General features: G+C 37.8%; 1 protein-coding gene across 21 annotated transcripts in view; it reads right to left on the bottom strand.

The window, feature by feature from the left end:
- Positions 1-20,715, bottom strand: part of MED12L (mediator complex subunit 12L) — a 333,827-nt gene that overhangs the window by 18,808 nt on the left and 294,304 nt on the right. For 18 of the 21 annotated variants that reach the window (XM_042956814.1, XM_042956813.1, XM_042956815.1 and 15 more), the window contains 4 exons: positions 17,933-18,144; positions 4,960-5,049; positions 3,048-3,277; positions 632-788 (listed from right to left, as the gene is read on the bottom strand). In XM_042956814.1, coding sequence (XP_042812748.1) covers positions 632-788; positions 3,048-3,277; positions 4,960-5,049; positions 17,933-18,144 — 689 coding nt within the window. Of the gene's footprint in view, positions 1-631; positions 789-3,047; positions 3,278-4,959; positions 5,050-17,298; positions 17,332-17,932; positions 18,145-20,715 lie in introns of those variants that run through there. The other 3 variants (XM_042956829.1, XM_042956832.1, XM_042956833.1) reach the window with 3 other exon arrangements.

The raw sequence follows: 20,715 nt of genomic DNA on the forward strand, positions 1-20,715 counted from the left end.
CTATAGTTCCTAGATGAGTAAGTTAGAAACAAGAATGTGTCAAGGGGAGGAACGCTTTATCTAAGGTACGTAAATATTTACATCAAATAAATGAAGGATAGCTCTCTGGATTCAACCAGAGACAGAATGAAATATCCCTCTCAAATATCCTAGCTATGTAACTCCAACTTCACAGCTTCATCAGACCAAAAGTGTCAGAGATAATTTTTTGGATTATAGACCCCTCTAGGAATCTGATGAAAGCTATGGACAGCTCAATTTTACTTGTTTTTTCCGCCCCCCCCCCCCCCAGCACATAAAAGAAAATCTGCCTTCAATCTGCATAGTCTGTAGTTAAACAGTGAGTGGGGAAGCTGACACACACTTTTAGGATAAAGGCAGCCAGTCACCCTCTCGTGAACCTTTGTGAAAGGGGAATGACATTCCGCAAAATGCACCCTCCTGCCCATAACCTGGTAAAGGCACTGACACAGGAAGATCCTTGCCGAGTTGTAACTACATCACACCGGTTTAGCTCCTAGTGTCAACTACACGGGGCTCCTTGGAACTTGGCGATTCAAGTCTCGGGGCCTCTTATTTCTTAAGACGGCCGAGGGCCCCTCACGCATTGCCCCCATTCCCAGCCGCAAACCTGGAGGAGTCTCTGCTGCTGTCGAACCTGCGGCTGTCTGGTTCTCATTGGGTCCTGAGGCAGGGGCACCGAGGGGAGGCTTGGATGCGTGGGAGTGAGCACTGCATCGATTCCTCCACCTACCAGAGGGCTCTGCTGAAGCGACTGATGATTTAGTCTGGTAAAAAAATAACACAACTTGGTCTCACACCCAGGCAAATGTTTCAATAAGTAACATTAATTGAGCGTTTACTCTGGAGAAGTCACAGTGGTGAAAGTCTGAAATGTATTATTTCATTTACTCCCCACAGCAGCCCTTTGAGGTCAGTTTTATTATCCCCATTTTATTTATTTAAAACTTTTAACTGAAAGATAGTTGACGTTTATATTAGTACCACATATTCAACAATTCCATACATTATGAAATGCTCACCAGAATAAGTATAGCTACCATCTGTCACCAAAGTTATTACCATATTATTGACTATATTCCCTATGCTGTACTTTTTGTCCCTGTAACGTATAACTAGAAATCTGTACCTCTTAATACCCTTCATTTATTTTGCCCATCCCTCTGGCCTTTTCCCTCTGGCAACTACTGATTTGTTCTCTGTATTTATTAGTCTGTTTCTATTTTGTTTGTTTATTCATTGTTTTGTTTTTTAGATTCCACATATAAGTGAAATCTTATGGTATTTGTCTTTCTCTGACTTCAATTAGCAATTATACTTTCTAGATCTACCCTGTTGTCACAAATGGCAAGAATTTATTCTTTTTTATGGCTGAGTAATATTCCATTCTGTATACACACATTTTCTTTGTCCATTCATCTACTAATGGTCACTTAGATTGTTTCCATAGCTTAGCTATTGTGAAATGATGCTGCGATAAACATAGAGGTACACACATCTTTTTGAATTAATATTTCTGTTTTCTTTGGAATACCCAGAAATGAAATTACTGCATCATATGGTTTTTCTTTTTCTTTCTTTCTTTTTTTTTTTTTTTTTTGAGGAACCTTCATACGGTTTTCCATAGCAGCTGCACCAATTCACGTTCCCACCAACATGGCACAAGACTTCCCTTTTCCTCCACATCCTTGCCAACACTTGTCATTTCTTGTCTTTTTCATACTAGTCATTCTCACTGGTGAGAGGTGATACCTCAATGGAAGGATTTCCATTTCATTATCCTCATTTTAAAAATGAGAAAATGGAGAGCTAAAGAAGTGATTTCCCAAAGTTATTCAGACAGTAAATAGCACAGGTAGGATTTAAACCCAGAACGGCTGTGCTCTGAAGTTCAAGTTCATAGGCAATACACTTCGCTGCCGCTTACTAGAAAAATAATAAATACAATGAATGTTTTTCCAAATTTATTTATTTGCCCAAATGTGCCACCATCAACCATGCCAACGTTCTAAGCACTAACTACTTGGTGTTGATGTGCAGCCACTGATTTTAAAACACGGAAGCTAAGCGGCTGTCTAGTATCAGTGCAGAATTTTGCATGAAAATTCTTTCAGATGAACGCTATCCAACAGAACTTTCCACACTGCCTGAAATGCTCTACATCTGTGCTGTCCAATAAGATAGCGACTGGCCTCCTGGACCAGCTACATAATTTCTGGGTTTCAGTGTGAAACAGAAACACAAGGTTCCTTGATCAAAAACAAGTAGGATTTTCAAGAACGTGACAGGAGAGCATTCAATTAAGCCTGGGGGCCTTCTATAGCACAGCACACCATGTGACTGCACAGGTCACACACTTTCAGAGTTGGCTCTGCTTGGCGGCATGTGGCCACTGAACACTTCAAATGTGACAGGTGTGATGGAGAAATTAAACTTTTCATTTAACTTTGATTAGTCTAAACTTAAATAGCCATGCATGGCTGGTGGCTACCATGCATGATGTCTATGGGATCCAAGTACAGCAAGAATGGAGAAAGAGTCTTTCACCATCCTGTTTTGCCAACCATACCTGCAGCAGAAAAGGGGATGACAAGATAACAAAACTCTTACGGGCACCATGCACAACGAGTATTCCAATCACAGACTTTACAGCTCCAAAGTATCCCAGTCAGGCAATGCTAACAATCATCACCAATTTTTTCATAGTAAGATATTGTTAGCCAAACATCTGTTTAAAAGAGCAGAAACACTGGAGCTAACATATCAGCATTATCTAAACTATTACATCCATACTATGGCAGATGTGAGTCAAACCTCAGAGGCCTTGAATGAAATAAACAAGATGGGGCACTGCTGATTTTGATCCTCTGTCTGGATGCTACTAAAAATGAGATGACACAATGCAAATTACATGCAAATATGCAAGCTCATAAAAACAATTATAAAGCGCCACGCCCTAGACAATGCATAACAAAGACAAGAATTTGAGTGTCTACTATTGAAATCATTATTTCTACATGTATCACCTCTGAGAGCTGGTCAAGGGCTGCAGGTACGGTGACGCCTGCTGCTGAACATAGCCACTGGGCTGCTGCTGCATCTGTCTGAGTCTTTCCATTAGCGCCGGGTTGGAATGTGTGGCCGGATAGGTCCTGGAGTTATAGCTAGGAGACAGGACCACGCCACCAGCCTGCTGCTGAGGGGTCTGCTGCAAAGGCATCTGCGTTCCATACATCGTATAGCCCTGGGGCATGGTCTGGAGGTGTGGGCACAAGGAGTAAAATTAATGTTTCAGTAAGCACCACCTTTGCTATCACTGAGTCATAGGGGGCAAAAACAAACCCAGAAGGAGCTCCCTGAAAGCCACTGTTCTCTAAAGCTCTTATAACTCAACATATGAGGAGGACTACTCTGGAAGCAAGAGGCTAGCAAGAAAGCTATAGAATGAACTAGGTGGATAATGATTCACCAGAAATTTCAATTAAAAATAAAAATGAATCCTCATTTGGGTTAAGAGATCAGTTTTACAATCAGTTGCTTGTTTTGAGGGAAAGAAGGATATATTTCTTTATAGAAATTATCAGGCAAGCATCCAAACCTGAAGTGCACAGATGACATCAATGTTCAACAGATCCCAAGCATAATTAATTTCATTTCCAAAATTAGAAAGAAAAGCTATCCGTGTCCAATGTACATTAAAATTATAGAGTACGCTTTCCTGATACGGGACTATACCTCCTTGGGAGCTGATGAATTTGCCTGTAGTGACTAACCAGTTACCAAAACAAACAAACAAACAAACAAAACCCAAAAAACCCCAGACCAACCAATACCTTAACCAGAGAGTAAGGGTATAACTGGGGAATATTCGATATCCTCTAGACCTGGATGGGCTACACCCTTTTTTCAGCATTCTACCAATACTCTGAATATTTAATTTTTCTATTCAATATTACTATATGAGTGTTTATATCTTAACACCTAATGTAAATAAAAAATGTAATAAGGTTCTGCTGGGTGACTACAATTCATAGAATGGAATGCTGATTTAAGAAGAAACCTGCTCTTCAATCCTCAAAGGACCACATTCTAGGGTAGTTTCACGGCTCTGACTCGGAAGACACAGTAATGACTAATCAACTTCCAGCTGACAGGATGCAAGGATCTGGCTGTGGGGCTCGGCACGTCTGAGAGCCAATCTCAGATTGCCTTTCATCTGTGGGCATAGTGTGACATGTTAGCCCCACGAGCTGTCTTGCCAACATCCCCGGGCTCCTAATTATGAAAGGGACAAAGTAAAAGTATACAGAAGCAGAAACAACAAAATTACTAGAAAAAAAAAAATAGCTCAAGAGTTGCATTATATTAAGGCAAGTCCATCATTTGTTGAGTGGCTACCATGGATCTGGTGCTGTGCTGGTTCCACAGGTTCTTAAATTCTGACAATGCTCATCTCTATTTGACAAAGAAGGAAACCAAGACAGAATAACATGCACAATGTTACATAGCTAGAAAGGTGTCAGGAATTGTGCCAAGGTCTAATTCCAAGGCCAATTACCTTCTCGCTCTACCATGATTCTCTGCAAACCTATCTTTCAATAGGATAAATTCAATCATGAATTACATCAGTATTTATTATAAAGTAAAATAAGTACTCTGGGACTGTTAAGCATTTCAACACCTAGCATCATCGTTAATAGAGTGATTAGATTTTTAAATCAAGAACTCTTTAAAATGTTTTATGCTCTTCAAATCATTCAGTCCGAAGGTTTGTTCATCACTGGTGCTGCATTTTTTTAAGATGTCAACTCCAATCTATAAGCAGAAGTACTACCTTCTAAACCCCATAAGGGAGCTGATATCCTATTCACTTGGTTTCCCACTTCAAATAAACAACATTAAAAATCCCAGCGGCATCTACAAGGCAAATGTGGGTACCTGTGCTTGCTGCAGCCCTGGATACTGGGGGAGCTGAGGGGAGGGCCGTGCTTGTGCAGCAAAGAGAGCAGCCTGGTCCCCTGGTGGGCCCTGGAAAACAAAGCCAAAGCAAACTCTTGATCATAACAGCAAGAACTTGATTTGCACTCCTGGCTAAGAACCCAAATAACCCATGACACCAAATCTTATTAGATGACTACAGAATTTGGAGTTTTCCAAACAGCATTAAATAGAACTTTTTATATGTGTGTAGAGACTATTAAACTTATCATTTCTGCCAAAAACTATAGATGTCCCAACAATAATACATACATTAAATACAAGCCAAAATAATCAACGGTCTACTTATCAGAGAGGCTCTGAAACAGCTCTGCTGTACACCCCAGGATACAAATGCCACTTTAGAGTGAAAGGCATGAGGCTGTGTGAAATCTGAAAGCATGGAGTTGTACCATTCTGTGCCCATAAAAAAAGAGAATACGAGGTACAAATTTCATTGCTTTTTAATGAAGGTTCTTCACGGTGACCTACCAATTGTCTATCTAACCATGTGGTCAAGAGATGAATTTGCATCTCCTATGACTAATCATCAATTAAAATAACTATCAGTAAAAATTCACAATACATGAACTGCAAATGTAACTCTGACAATAATAAAATAAAACCAATTAACATCTGCTCACCAGTCTTAATTTAATACATGTTTTGCCCTTTGAAAAATAAATCTAAGAGCCACTGTATATGTTTTATGTTATGGTGCCAGAAGCTATTTCATGGAAGCTTGCAGTAATCATCATGGAAAGAGGTCTAGCTTCCAACCATCCCTAGATTTTTACAGCCCTTATTAATTACACAGAATGGGGTTTATTCCAAAATATTTTACTCTTGTCTTATAGATGTCCGCATTTTTCAAAAGTGTTAAATTATAGTTATATAAAGCCATTTAATGTGCTTGGAAAGTAGTGTAGATTTTTCTAGCAGGCAGAAAGTGACAAGTATTTAGCTTTAGAGGGTGAACACCAACAATTATTGGACATCTATTCTATGCCAGAGACTGGACTTCTTTTTCTCACCCCCATTTTCTCACAATAAATCTGCAGGGAAGAGAGTATTGTCCTCACTTATCATCTTCAGATAGAAGAAGCCAGGCTCAACAAACTTAAGCAGCTTAGCAAGCTCATTGAGCTAGAACTGGCAGAGCTATTATCTGAACGCAGGTGAGTCTGATCCCTAAGGCCAGGGCTCTTTCTGTTATGACAAGATGTCTCCATATGCAATATTAAAAATGGAAATATTTAAATCCTCGCTTGGTACTTATTCTTTACGGATATATAGCCTTTAAAACTCACTCCAACAACAACAAAAAAACAAGAGATCTATAAAGACTTCTTACTGAAACGCTGAAACGAAATCCATATATTATTTAGTAAAATCCTTTCTCGGTTCCTCATATAAAATCACTGGAGGGCATTTATGAAACTTCAGCCTTTCCTAAGGTGACTATCCACCCATATATGGACCAAATACAAAATTTCTGAGAGTGCGTATAATAGCTTCAACAAGAATCTACATTTCCAGAATAGGGTACCATGAAGATATCCTCAGGCTTTAGCTGGTTAATCTAAGTGCAACTGTGTCTATATTTACTCTATATGTACTTGAATCTAAGGAAAATATCCCAAACTCCCTCTATGAAAACTCATTCCATGGCAGTGTGACCATCCAGGCCCTACCACTATTCCCCTCCCAGACTATTTGAAAGGTTTTTGATTTTTCAAACACTATGCCTAGAAGTCATTAAATCAACCACTTCCTTAAACGCTACTCCTTAAACCAATGCTCCCGGACAGTGTCGTACAAAGTTCCTGAAAGATACGATTTTGCTTCTTTGTGGGGGACAAATATTTTCATATTATCATTTTTACAGAAGGGGGAAAAATAAGTTACTTATATGTTTGAGTTAAAGTCATGATATCCAGAAGTGGTCTACAATTCCCACATCCTGCTTTGGTTTAAAAGGAAACAAGATGTGATCTGTATATGACGGCTACATGCAGATGCATAAAGATGTTCTCAAATTCTTCATTCTTCCTTTGCTTAGTGAAGAACCCTATGAAATGAACTATGACTTACATGTGGAGAAACCTAGAATACTAATAAGGTAAATATCTGAGTTACCGTGCAACACTTTTATTGACAAGTTACAGTTGCAATCATGGACATTAAAGAAATATGAATTTAAAACTATTCTACATAAAAAGAAAAATCACAAAATTAACATTCAAGGAAAACCACTAACTTTTGAAGAAGAGAAAGGGATAAGAAATTTCAGAGACAGGTTTTACACTGTAAAATTCATGCATTCTTTGTTAATCATTTTTTGCCTAAAGGGAAACTATTTATTTATGGACATACTGTATACCTCCTACCTCCAATTTTTCCCCAACTTAAGTACAGTAGGTAATAATTGAGATACACAATATCATTCCTGGGAAAATCAAACACTCTGAGTTGGCCACCAGTCCCCATGTGCTATGTGCATAGCTGTATCATGTTTCCTTGAATGAAAAATATCCCATTCTCTCCCACCAAACTAAAATGCCCTATTTTTGTTTTTCCCGAGAATAATGCTAGAAACATTATGTCAAACATTCTGTCAATTTGTAGAAATAGTTGAATTTTTTGAATAAAGAATGAATAAGGAAAGTTCTTCAGTAATTTGAAAGACTTTACAAATGCTAACCAAGGGCCATAATGTGGGAATAAGCAAGGATACTAAAGATGAAGATTTAGTAAGTTTCTTAAAGTTGGCAGGGGTAGTTTTGCTGCATCAAATCAAGAACAGACTATGTATTGTATCATCCAAACAAGGACAGCAAGGACAAGAGGTACAGAGTGGAACCATGCTTGGCAAATCAGGAAATATGGTCACCTTAGTTACACGTAATCCATTTATCTGTTATTTTCTGAAAACTTTCTAAGATTTATTTTTAAGCAGTTTCTAGCATGGTGTCTGGCATATAGTAACAGCTCAATAAATACTATCGAGAAAATCTAAGACTCAATTTAGTTTATCTGTTAACAAAGAGTTCTAGAAGTAAACTGGGATTTATATTTCAGCATATATTAGCTTACCAAGTCCTTTCCAATTGCCCCATATTTTTTAGCACAATCTTTTATTTCGAAAATTCAGTTTTAATTATTAGCATCTATCATTCTAATGATTACTTCTTGTTACCTGCATCAATATCTGAAAATTAGCTCCATTTCTCCCTCTTGATTTATTCTGCCTGACTTAAACAATCAAAGGTAACATTAACTTCATATTTTTGCAAAGGATAATTCAAGAGGCTGGTTTTTGACCAAATATTTGTGCCTAGCCAGCTGCCATTTGCCTTTGAGCACATTACTGGAAGAGAAAATAAGACATGTTTGTGCCCCTGTTCAAGCTCCCATGGCTCAGATACCCAACTTACATGTGCTAAAGGAATAAACCACAATTAACTGGGAAGTTCTGATAATCACATACACTCAACTCTACATTGCTCTCTGAGAAAAATTCCTACGTGTGTTCTCTCAAGTTCATTTCTATGCATTTTGCTTCATGCTTGCTTCTACAGAAGAAATGTAAATCCAACGCATTTTACAAAAAAAAAAAAAACAAAAACCCACTTTCGAAAAGATTCTTAAAAAGCTGTGTTATTCAATAGTAACTAATTTTCCTGGCCTTTATAAGAACAACTCTCTCTTCCTGCTTTATTTGTAACTAGACAAGAGAAGTATCTGAACTCAAAGAGGTGTTGACTCAAAGTCCTTTCACATAATTTGAAATAATTTGCATAACTTGAAATAAATGCATCCAGTAACTTTAAAGTTCTTGGTAAATCATCATTTTCATTCTTCTGGGTCTTGTTCTCTTCATTTAGCAATTACTCCCCCTTAGTCAACTGAACAAATGTGAAGACCTCTTTCCGAAAGAGTTGGTTAATCCTACAATAGGCAGACAGTAAGCATTACAATCAGCAGCATCTCAGGAGCAGGGATTTTTCTATGCACTCAGTTCACTAGCAATGATTTGAAATCCCTACTTAGTAACTTTTCAAGGGTGTTTCAGTGTCTCAGAGAGACAAGGTGTACCTGAAAAACCACAGCCAGATTTTGTGACTTTCTGATAATGCTGATTGAAGGATAATAAGTCAGTGGGTAATGTTTTATGAGTCACCTAGCAAAAAGGGTTTTATTTGTTACTACTAGTTTGGAAGGTACTGAGTAATGGTGCCCAAGGCTAAAACAACACATGGTGTGAACCAGAAATTATGGTCATAACATCACACTGGTGTATTTTGATTACAGACAATAGACACAGAGAAAATTCTATAATTACAAGAGGTCCAGTTGACCAGTTATGCTTGAATCTTTTATAACGCTTTCATATAAAATTAAAGTTGGTTGGGAATCAACTAACAGTAACATTAATGGCTGGAACAAACTGAATCATTCTAAAATAAACACCTCACACAATAATGAACTTTTACAATATATTCTATTAATATGCCCATAAATGATGAATATATGATTGGTTTAGTATATACGTTCATGACATTCTTAACCCTGGAGAATATTAAAGGAAAATAAGAATGGTGAAAAGGACAGCACAGATACATATACACATTTCCATTATTTTGGATGAAAGCATAGAACCTGTTGACTTTAATACTTGACAAATATTTGGTGTCAAAAAAAAGTAAAATCAACGATTGATGCAAATTTTCTTTTATCCAAATTACATTATCATCTGAACAAAATGCCCAACAGCAAACATAAGCTATCTCCAAAGTATTTTTAATTTGATAAAGTTTAATTCAAGTTTTTTCAATAAAAACCTCACCTGTTCTCTGTATACCACAAAGCGTCAAGAAAAATTGACAGAAAAATTGATTCTTTTCAGAAATCTCCAAACTTTGCTGAATAGCTATGAAAGAAATTGCCTATATAACAAGTATTTAATAACCTAAATATTTTCAGAGTTTGAATATGCATTACAGACATTTTCACCAACGTATAGAAAATGTTACCCATTAAAATTGGCAGTGAAACAAGTTGACTTACATTCACATCTGAGATGTGTGCTCTTTTTTATTCTAATGCTTCTTGGGTTTATGTTGTGGGTTGGCTACCTGATACAGAAACCTATAAGTAATTTAATGCAAAACATGCATTCTTAGCTAGCCCAGGCAAAGCAGCAGAGGTGAATGTCTTATGACATGCATGCACAAGACCTGTGCTTGAAAAAACACCTTCTCCGTACCGGAAAGAAAATAGAGATGATGCGTTCTGTTGAGAATTTCAGAATAGCCAGTGGGTGGGATGTGATGAGAAGGGTATGTTTCATAACCACAGTTTTCATTATCTTGCACTGGCCTATGAATCAGCATGCCATGCGTTCCTCTGCTAATGATGTGAATTACCACAAAGGGAAGCAAGAGCTCAGGAAAAGATGCGTTCAAAACTGTAACTGAGATGAAGGTGCACGAACTGGTCTATGTTCCCAAGCCCAGGTCATGAATGTCCATTGGTGTCTAAACTGTACACATAAATGATGAAAATCATGAGGCAATCAAAGGAGAAAACTTTCAGAAATAAATCCCATTAAATCAAACAGGGCCGATGCATTCATGATTCTGTGTTACAGTCTCAAACATAAACCAAGTGAATAACAGTGAAATGAAGACTATAACTTTTACCAACTATAGAGGAATAACCCACTTCTCGCTTTGATGTTCAAAGAGTAATGCTACAAAAGTTTACTTAAAAAAAAAAAAAAAGAAAAAGAAAAAGAAAAAGGAATGACAGCGGGGGTGTTACCATTATGTTGTCAAAGTCTTCCAGAAGGGAGACAGCAGAGTTACAGAAGTCCTACAGAAAGGGGACAGCAAGAAAACGGCAGACAATACAGATAAGATTTTTTTTAGCCTAGTGATGTGGGTAGCCACAATACATATGTAACAGTTCATTTTAAAACAATGTTTCAGGGAGTCAAGACTTAAAAACCCAGGCCCTGCAGAGGCTTTATTAATTCATACACCAAACACTGTACTATAGACTGGACATAAATGGTAATATTCATATAATGGAAGAGCACAACCCAGAGGTTAAATGCAGACATAAAAGAAGCAGAGGAGCTATCAGACAGACACTTACGGTAACTAAGGGATGTTGGAACTCCACTGTGAGCAAAAGGGGTGCCAGAGGCCTTCCTGGCCTACAGTCAGTGGGAAAGCTCAGAACACGTGGGGCACATTAAACGCAAAAAACATTAAGTGAACAAGTCAGTGGGGTCATACATTGTTGGAGGATGAAATTAGCTCCATCCTCAGGAAGTACAAATGAAAACTGGGCATTATGTCAATCACTCATTCAATCGACCAAATCAGACAACAAATATTTACAGGGCCACCAGTGTTTACAAAGGAAGAGGGAATCTGGTTTAGAAAAACATCTGATTTGTTTCCCCAAAAACATTGGGGAAAATTCCTATTTCTCAGGAAAATAATTCACTCGTTTAACCACTTTTATAAACGGAGTACAAGTGACATTTGTCTAAGATGTTAAACATTTTCTGCCCACTGAGTTTTAGAGATAGAGATAAGGCAAAGGATTACCAACCCTAATAGGAAAAAGTATTTTATTATACTAAGGACTAAAAACTATAGGAAAAATTCCCCAAGGAAGCATCTCTTCTCACTATTTTAGGCATAGGTATATAATTCATGGCATCTGTACATTTGTATTTGGATCCGACGACCATTCTATTAATCGTCCACTCTCATCACCCCCTAATCTTGTCTCCTCTCTCCTAATAATCAAGCTCTGTACACTATTTTCTAAACTATAGGGACCCAATCATAATTTCAGCAAATAAAATGCACATCTTCCTCATCATTCAAAAAAAAAAAACAAACGGAGAAATGCCAGATATTAATAACCAAAGCACCCACTTCCCTGGACGTGGTCGTTTTCCATCCAAGGAACAAAATAATAGGGCTCGGGACATATTTACTAGTTCAGGGGTTTTCTCTGAAGTTCATGTTTGCCATTGAGATGTGTTTAAATTATCCACTCTAGGAGAATGCGTTAAAGGTAATTACTACAACTAACAATGTGTTCCAATAAGGCTATTCTGCCTACCTTTAGCAAATAAGAATAAAAGTATTGTGAAATGCGCTTATATTATCAGGAAAATTACAGAAGGGAAACCTTGACTAGCTAATACAGTTAAAAAAAAAAAGATGCCTAAATTCACAGATAATTGGGATATACAAATTTAAATGTCATAATATGGTACTGTTTCACCTGCTCTGAATGAGAAAGTTACAATCTGACAACATCAAGGGTTAGGGGGAGATATGAAGAAAGAAGAAAACTCATTTATAACTGAGGAGAATCATCACCACATTGGAAATCAAACAAGCATTTCCACTTGGAAGCACATACCCTAGCTCTCTCCGTATGTGCAGAAGAAATGTAAAATATGTAACATAATAGGGGCGCCTGGGTGGCTCTGCGGTTAAGCGTCCGGCTTCATCTCAGGGCATATGATCTCAGGGTCCGTGAGTTGGAGCCCCGCATCAGGCTCTGTGGTGACAGCTCTGAGCCTGGAGCCTGCTTCAGATTGTGTCTCCCTCTCTCTCTGCCCCTCCCCTGCTCTCGCTCTGTCTCCGCTCTCTCAAAAATAAATAAAGATTAAAAAAAAATTTTTTTTAAATGTAACATAATAGTAATATAGCATTAGCAGTAAGGAAAAAATTGAAAATAACTTAAATGATCATCAACAGGAGAATGGACAAATATTAGGTCAATATCCATAATGGACTAGCATCAAGCAAGACAAATGAATAAAACTACATGTGACAAGTAGATATTCAAAACTGGTCGAAATAAAAAGTTTTAAAACAATACAATAATATATGTGTGAAACCATCATATTAAGTTTCAATTCCGAAAGTAATATATGTTTATGTTGATGGTTGCAAAAATATACAGAAACATAAAAACATTCATGAGAAAGAAAAACACTAAATTTACGATAGTGATTACCTCTTTATAGGAAAAAAGGGAAACGAGAGTACACATACTGTTTTATTTTTATTTTCTTAGATGATCTAGACCAAATATGGGCGGAATTTTTCAGGATTATTCAGTAAAGCTAGGTAGTAAATCCATCAGTGTTTGTTATATTTTCTATTCTTGTATGTTTGAAATACACCACTAGAGAGGGAGGGAAGGAGAGAATAAAGGAAGGACTCAGAAATTCCAAGGTGATGCCACATCCCTAGGGTAGGAGATAAATTACCATATAAAGGGTGGTCATTCAACTTAAATGGGTTTCATCCATCCAAGAGGCAAGTTTTCAGGGTGTTACAAATTCACTTTTGCCAGGGAGCTCACTGCTCTGGGAGGCTCTGACTCAGTCATTGTTCTTTTAGTAAGTGATCTAATTCCTTCATTTAGATACACATTGATGGCACCTGCCCTGTGGTTAATAATGTAATGTTCTTAAAGTAACCACTAGCTCTAACTGGGCACACCATTTCTGTCCTCTGTCAGAAATCTTCCTCTTCAATGTCATCAATATCCATATGATTATCTGTAGCCTATCACCAATTGCCTTCTTCCAAATTTGTCTCAGCCAATTTAAACTACATATATTGTCTTTCTTTAAATAAAGACAATTAATAAAGAAAGCTACATATATTGTCTTCCTTAAAATAAGTTGGCTGGTGTTGATTATTACAAAGAACAACAAAGGGGTTTTGTGCACTAAAACGGGGAAATTAGGATAAAGCTATACCACAAATCAAGGCAAACAATTAAGTCCTTTTCATCGATCAAAACTTAAGGATGCCCTCCAAAAGCCCCTTCCCTAGAAGATTGATAAAGTGGGGGTGAGGAAAGCAAGTTCCTCCTGTCAGAAGAAAAATATTGGCTCTAAAAAAGAGACTGGAAAACAATTTAAGCAGCATTTTGCATTATTTTCACCAATATTTTAGATTTTGTGATGCTTCCCATAGGATATGTAGAAAATATAACAGCGATATTTTTAACACTACAGTTGGAATTATCCCCTCGAAAGTTTGTATTACAAAATTAGACAGTAAAAATATACCACTTTAAGAAACCAAAATGGCTGTGTGGAAAAGTAAACAACATTCCTTCTTACTGGCCTCTTCCATGGGCAGCCACTGAGCACCAGTCTTATTAGGGACAATTAATATGATGATACAAGTAAAGCATTGGATGTGCTCTTAATTCTCTTTTCATCTGTTTTTAGGAAAATAAAGATTTTTATGTGATAGAGATGTCCTTTGAAATAATACATCCATCAAATGATACTAACAAAACAGCAACAACAAGTATGACAGCTAACATTTTTTGAGCACTTACTATGAGCCGGCCACTGTTGTAAAGGGCTGTTACATGTATTAAAACATTAATTTCACAGGAACTCTGTAACGTAAATACTGCATTGGCTCCACTGTATAGATGAGGCTCTGAGGCACAAAAGGGCAACATAATCACGGCACTGAGTCCCATTTAGATAAGGGACATCAAGTAAGGGATGGGAAGCAGATCACTTTTACTTTCCTGGATGAAGACTAACTAAAAACAATGAAAGCAAGTTTCCTTGCCAACATATCTTTATGCATACTGATAGGTAGTAAAGCTCTAAGAAAATACACTCAATTACAACCATTACATCAGATAATGTGATTAAAAAGACTTAACAATATCCATGCTATTTAAGCATTTGTTTTCTGGACACTATACCAATGTCTTAATACGTTCTTTAGGAAATATAAGAATGATCCATAACAGAAACTTCCATGACCAACTGAGGCTGATATTCAGTTTCTGCAGTGGACACAGAGTTAATTTATAATGGAACTGAAGTTTTCTTGTGCACCATCTAAGGCTGGATGACTCCTATATATATCACCTTGTTTCCATTAAGATGGGAAGAGGCAAAGAGGGTTCCATAAGGTATGAGACATATCCAGAAGCCAGGAATTTACATCCTGTCATGCCCCAGCTAGGTTTTCAGAAGAACCATAGTAGAGATCACTGCTGGAAGCGGATTCTGGAAGCACTAGAAGGATGGCTGAGAGGAGTTTGTGGATAAAAATCAGACTGCTAAGGATTAAGGCTACTAGGAAGCTCTAGGATCCTGGAAATAGTTTCCCAAAACACACATTCGTCTGATAAGCCTTTCATAAATTTCTACCCTCTGCTCACTACCATGTAAACATGATACAGAGTATAAGACCTGACGTCTGAAATTCTCCAACATGTTTGTTACACTTAAGTTAATGGATTCCCAGAATTAGAGAATTGCTAAGGATAAGAAGATCAATGATTTCTATTTCATAAGAGAAAAAGATACACAAGTGCCTATGTAGCTAGAGAGAATCACATTATGTGTAGGCATTTAACTGGGTCCTGGCCAAAATGAGAATGAACATTTCTCCATCATTTCTTATCACGAAGGATGTAAGTGAGCACTTATTAGAAAAACAACTGCATCCAGAACCATACATTAAAACAATTTATCAACATCACAAATATTCCAAATCATTCTGCTCTTATTCTAGTTTTTTAAGGACTACCACAGAATTTTTTTCTGCCACAATACCAGATTTAACTAGAATCCAGGTATATTAATAGTTTGTACACGAGAGGAGAGGAACTAACATTTCCTCAGGACCGCCTAGGTACAGGCACTCTGACAAATGCTACGTATAATCTCACTGACTTTGTGTAGGACCATTCAACCATACCACTGCACCATGCATGTACGTCTCTTCCTTAAAAAAAATGTTATCTCCCCTCAAATATCTAACACTTGAAGAATGGTAAAACAAAAAGGGTAACAGGAAGGGCGGGTGGCTTAGTCGGTTAAGTGTCTGACTTCGGCTCAGGTCATGATCTTACGATTTGTGGGTTTGACCCAACGTTGGGCTCTCTGCTATCAGCACAGAGCCTGCTTTGGATCCTCTGTCTCCCTGTCTATTCCTTTCTCCCCCTCAAAAATAAACAATCATTAAGAAATATAAAAAATAATAATAAAAGAGTAACAAGAAAAAGAAAAAAAGGAGAAAAAAGGAGTTAGCAAAAAGAGTCAGAAAAAGAGGAGTGCCTGGGTGGCTCAGTTGGATAAGTGTCCGACTCGATTTCGGCTCAGGTCATGATCTCACTGTTTATGAGTCAAGCCCCACATCAGGCTCTGTGCTGACAGTGTGGAGCCTGCTTTGAATTCTCTGTCTCCCTTTCTCTCCACCCTTCCCTGACTCATATTCTCACTGTCTCTCTCTCTCTCCATAAAAAGAAACAAACAAAAAGGAGACATAAAAAAATAAACTTATTGGAAGGCAAGTTTTACTTAGTTGTAAATTAAATTAAAAGGAAACTGAATTCATGCTGTGGGGATGGTTACTCAATGTACAGCAAGTTTTTTGTATAATCTTGACAAGGACTTGAAACAATACTATAATTATTTTTGTTCATCCCCAAGAATAGCTAAAATCCTGAGGTTTTTAATGGCTCACGTTTTAAAATTGCTGCTTATTTAAACAAAATAACTGTTTCTTGATATCCAATCCTCATCATTTCTGTGTAAGAAGCAACTCAGGCCCCTTACCTGACACCCAGGGAGTCTGAGCAGTTGCTAGAGGTCTAAGAGAGAAAAGCATGCAGTGACTGGGCTTTGCATCCCCATACAATTGAACTACTTTCCTCTTTCCTGTCCTTCTTATCATATAGGTAAAAACAAAACCATTTTTAAGAATGTATAATTAGCCCTCCCACCCTCAAACCCCCAAATCACTAAGTGGATGGACTGACTGCAAAAATGTCCTAAGTTATATAAGGGACACATGCCTAGAAAGTTATCCAAAATACAAAGAATATTTGTAGAAGCATTAAAATTTCTTGCTTATCTGAAAGTTTTATGGTTTCTTTTAAAGCAGGATACACATGCAGATTGGCTACTTCCTTTGAGGTTCAAGAAAGTACCTAAATCACAGCGTTGTTGTGGGATATTGTGGGATCTAAGATAACTAACACATTTAAAGGGCTTAGAAATGTTTTGGCAAATAGTAAGTGCTCTACTGGTGTTAGCTGCTATTATCATCATCACTAATATTTTTTAGCAAAATTGCAAAGTACAAAAAGTATGTAGAAACTGGATTAAAAAAAAAAAGCCCCAATCTCACCTCCTTTTCTATTTTATTTATTTGTACAGACGTATGGGCTTCATGAGCCAATACTATGCTGTGTATGATGGCCACCATTGTCTTGTTAAACAATCACTGTCATCTCAAAAGTTAAAGACAATTGAGTTAGAAGGCATAAAAACAGCAATATAAATTCAAGAATGAAATTGAAGGTATCTATACACTGACTATTATTTGTACTATATTCTTTGCTATAGGTCTTACTATTAAGCACATACTGAACATAGAATCTATGCAGGGAACTACAGGGAGAAACCTAAGAACCATCAGGATTTTAGAGATACAACTTCAGGGTAATAAATCTACTAAAAATACATGAAAGTAAAGCTCGAAGGAGTACAGAATATGGTGCTAATTATAGGGAAAGAGGGCTCAGCGAGGGTCACTACAAGGATGAAAAACCTGCTGCTTCTAAGTGACTAGAAAGTCATCAGCCCTTGTTTTTGTTCTAAAGGCATACTTTTAATGAACTTAAGATACTTCCAAAGTTCTCATCTGATCAGTGATAATAGCAAAATACACGGGAGGAAAAGTATTTACAAGCCTGGAGGAGAGGCAAGCCTGCGCTCATATACGATTTCGGGGATACACAGGCAGGAGGGATATGCCACATACCCCACACTCATCCCCAACTAGAGGCGCTACCAAAACACAGAGGACTCCATTGCTGGATCTGGACAAACCTGCTGGAAAGGTCGAGCCTGGGCTTGCCGGAGAAGCCGCTGCTGCTGCTGCTGCTGTAGAAGCTTCATCTGTATCAGCTGCTGCTGCGATGTGATGGCGTGCAGGGGCGGCGGCTGCATCATGGCCCCCGAGCGCCGCTGCAGCATGTTGGACAGAGCTTGTTTGGTATTCGTTGGGACGAAGGAGCCCGTGGGGTCCAACCTAGAACCACCTACCAAAGCAACCAGAAAGAAGGGCTCTCTGTGCATGTTAATACAACACTTCTTCCTTGTTTTATCAAAACACAGGAACCTTACCTTCTAAGCCTTTGTGAGCAAATGGAAAATAAGGCCCGCCTCACCCCACATAAATATTAAAGGTCTGTGGAGAACTGCACAATTTCCAAATGATGGGGAGGAGTGATGTAGGAGTGAATTATAGTATTTCAGTGACTTCATAGAAGCCCCACTTCAGTTGATAACCTGAAATCCCTGAAACAGACTCAAGGGTGTAATTTTGGAACCATGTGGGTTTTAAACCCTGCAAGGCCTTCAGGAACACATTACCTGCATAAAATGTACTGACTTCATGGTATATTTTGCCAGGTGTCCTAAGTCAGTCACAGAAACTCTTTTGTAATCTTAAATAAATTTAAAGCTCATGATATTTAAGTTTTGTGACCACAGCAAAATGAAAATGCCCCTTTTGTAGAAGAGACGCAAGAAATACTTTGAAAACTTGAAAGGCTTGGAAACTTCAAATACCATGACTCAAAGACAAAACACATCTTTTTTGAAGGACAGAAATCAAACAAGAAATGTTATTTGTAGTGATCCTTGAGAAACCAAAGGAAATCCTCAACATATTTGCATATATAATTTGTCAAATGCCTTTAAGAGTTTGGGAAAAAAATTGTCAACATTTGCTGGCTTCAAACTAGGTGCCAATCCTTCATTTACCAGATTTTATATACTTTAATATATGTGTAAGAAAACCTCTATATAAATATCTCACAAAAGATGTGTTCTCTTTTTTCTTTTAAACAAGGTGTATGGTAAAAAACACATTTTAAAGTTGTTCACTTGAAAAACCCACATTCTTTTAAAGACACAAACCCACAGTCAGCAACATGGTTTATGAAGTCATTCAGCAGCATTTGAAGAACATTTGGAAAAAAGAGGAAAGTCAACTCAGGTAACATACGGCAAGGTAAATTTTATTGAAGAACTGGAACTATACTAATACGTTAAAACTTAATGAGCTCATTTTACAGATAAAGGAAACTCTAAGGACCAGACTACATTTCACGTTGTTTGAATTTTCCTAACTTTCCTATAATTTTGTACCTTTGAGCCAACTAAGGAAATAAAGTAACTATCCCTGAAGCCCTCTGCATATTCCTAATTACTTTTCTCACCTTCTTTCTCTCACCAAATGTTATTCTGAATATGGTGTTTAATATTCCCAAACATTTCCTTATGACTTTACCAAACTGGCATGTATACATGACAAAGAGAGACAAATTGTAGAAGGGCGAGTGGCTGGGTATATGTCTACACGTGTATACTGAGGGGGCATAATTCTTTGCATTTTAACTATATACTAATGAAAAGCATACTGTACATACTCTTCTGTAACTTCATAGGACTCATATTTTAAAAAAATCACACATATAAAATCCCTATGTATCTTCATTTTCCTTAATATTTTTTCTTACACATCCTTAAAACTCACCTAATACCTAAGGTTCCTTAACTTATAAACCCTGCTTATAGTATTCTAGGGAAAGAGTATATGTCATTATAAAACAGTGAACCTTTAATTCATACAGCCCTGGCGTTTAAAAATGCTACAAATTCACAAGAACCTTAGAACTGAAAATATAAAGTTCAAAAGAGAGAACATGCATTATTTTCCACATTTATTATTGTCTAGTTCGCTCTTTGTGGTCTACATTCATTCACTCAAGAACCAATTTTTTAAAAAAAAATTTTTTTTTAACGTTTATTTATTTTTGAGACAGAGAGAGACAGAGCATGAACGGGGGAGGGTCAGAGAGAGGGAGACAGAATCTGAAACAGGCTCCAGGCTCTGAGCTGTCAGCACAGAGCCCGACGCGGGGCTCGAACTCACAGATTGTGATATCATGACCTGAGCCAAAGTCGGCCGCTTAACCGACTGAGCCACCCAGGCGCCCCTCAAGAACCAATTTTTAAGAGCTTACTAAAAGCCAGAGGCTGCTTTAAGTTCTGAGGAGAATACAGTAAACTTAACAGAAAAAATGCCTGCCCTACCAGAGCTTACATTCTGAAAAGGGCAGATAATAAACCAGTAAGCAAGTAAAATATATAGTGTATAACCAAATGCTAATGCCACGGGGAAATAGAAAGCAGAGGGAAACAGGGTTCAGGGAAGGGCTGTGGCTTACCATTTAAAACAGAGCGGTCAGTGGAAGCCCAGTGAGAAAATGGTATCTGACCAAACCCATAGGAGGGAGGCAGTGAGCCATGTAAAATACTTAAGGATGAGCACTACAGGCACAGGAGCCAGCAGGCGCAAAAGCCCTGAGGTAGGAATATGTTAAGATCTTTTACTGAGCATGTCTGCTGGGTTAGATCATCTTCTGTGTGCTACATTTTCAAAAGTTTACTTTAGGGGCTCCTGGGTGGTTCGGTTGGTTAAACATCCAACTCCGGCTCAGGTCATGATCTCGCATACCGGTTTGTGGGTTCAAGTCCTGCGTTGGGCTCTGTGTGGACAGCTCAGAGCCTGAAGCCTGCTTCAGATTCTGTGTCTCCCTCTA

The sequence above is a fragment of the Panthera tigris genome, chromosome C2, assembly GCF_018350195.1.
Source record: "Panthera tigris isolate Pti1 chromosome C2, P.tigris_Pti1_mat1.1, whole genome shotgun sequence".
Classification (NCBI taxonomy): Eukaryota; Metazoa; Chordata; class Mammalia; order Carnivora; family Felidae; genus Panthera; species Panthera tigris.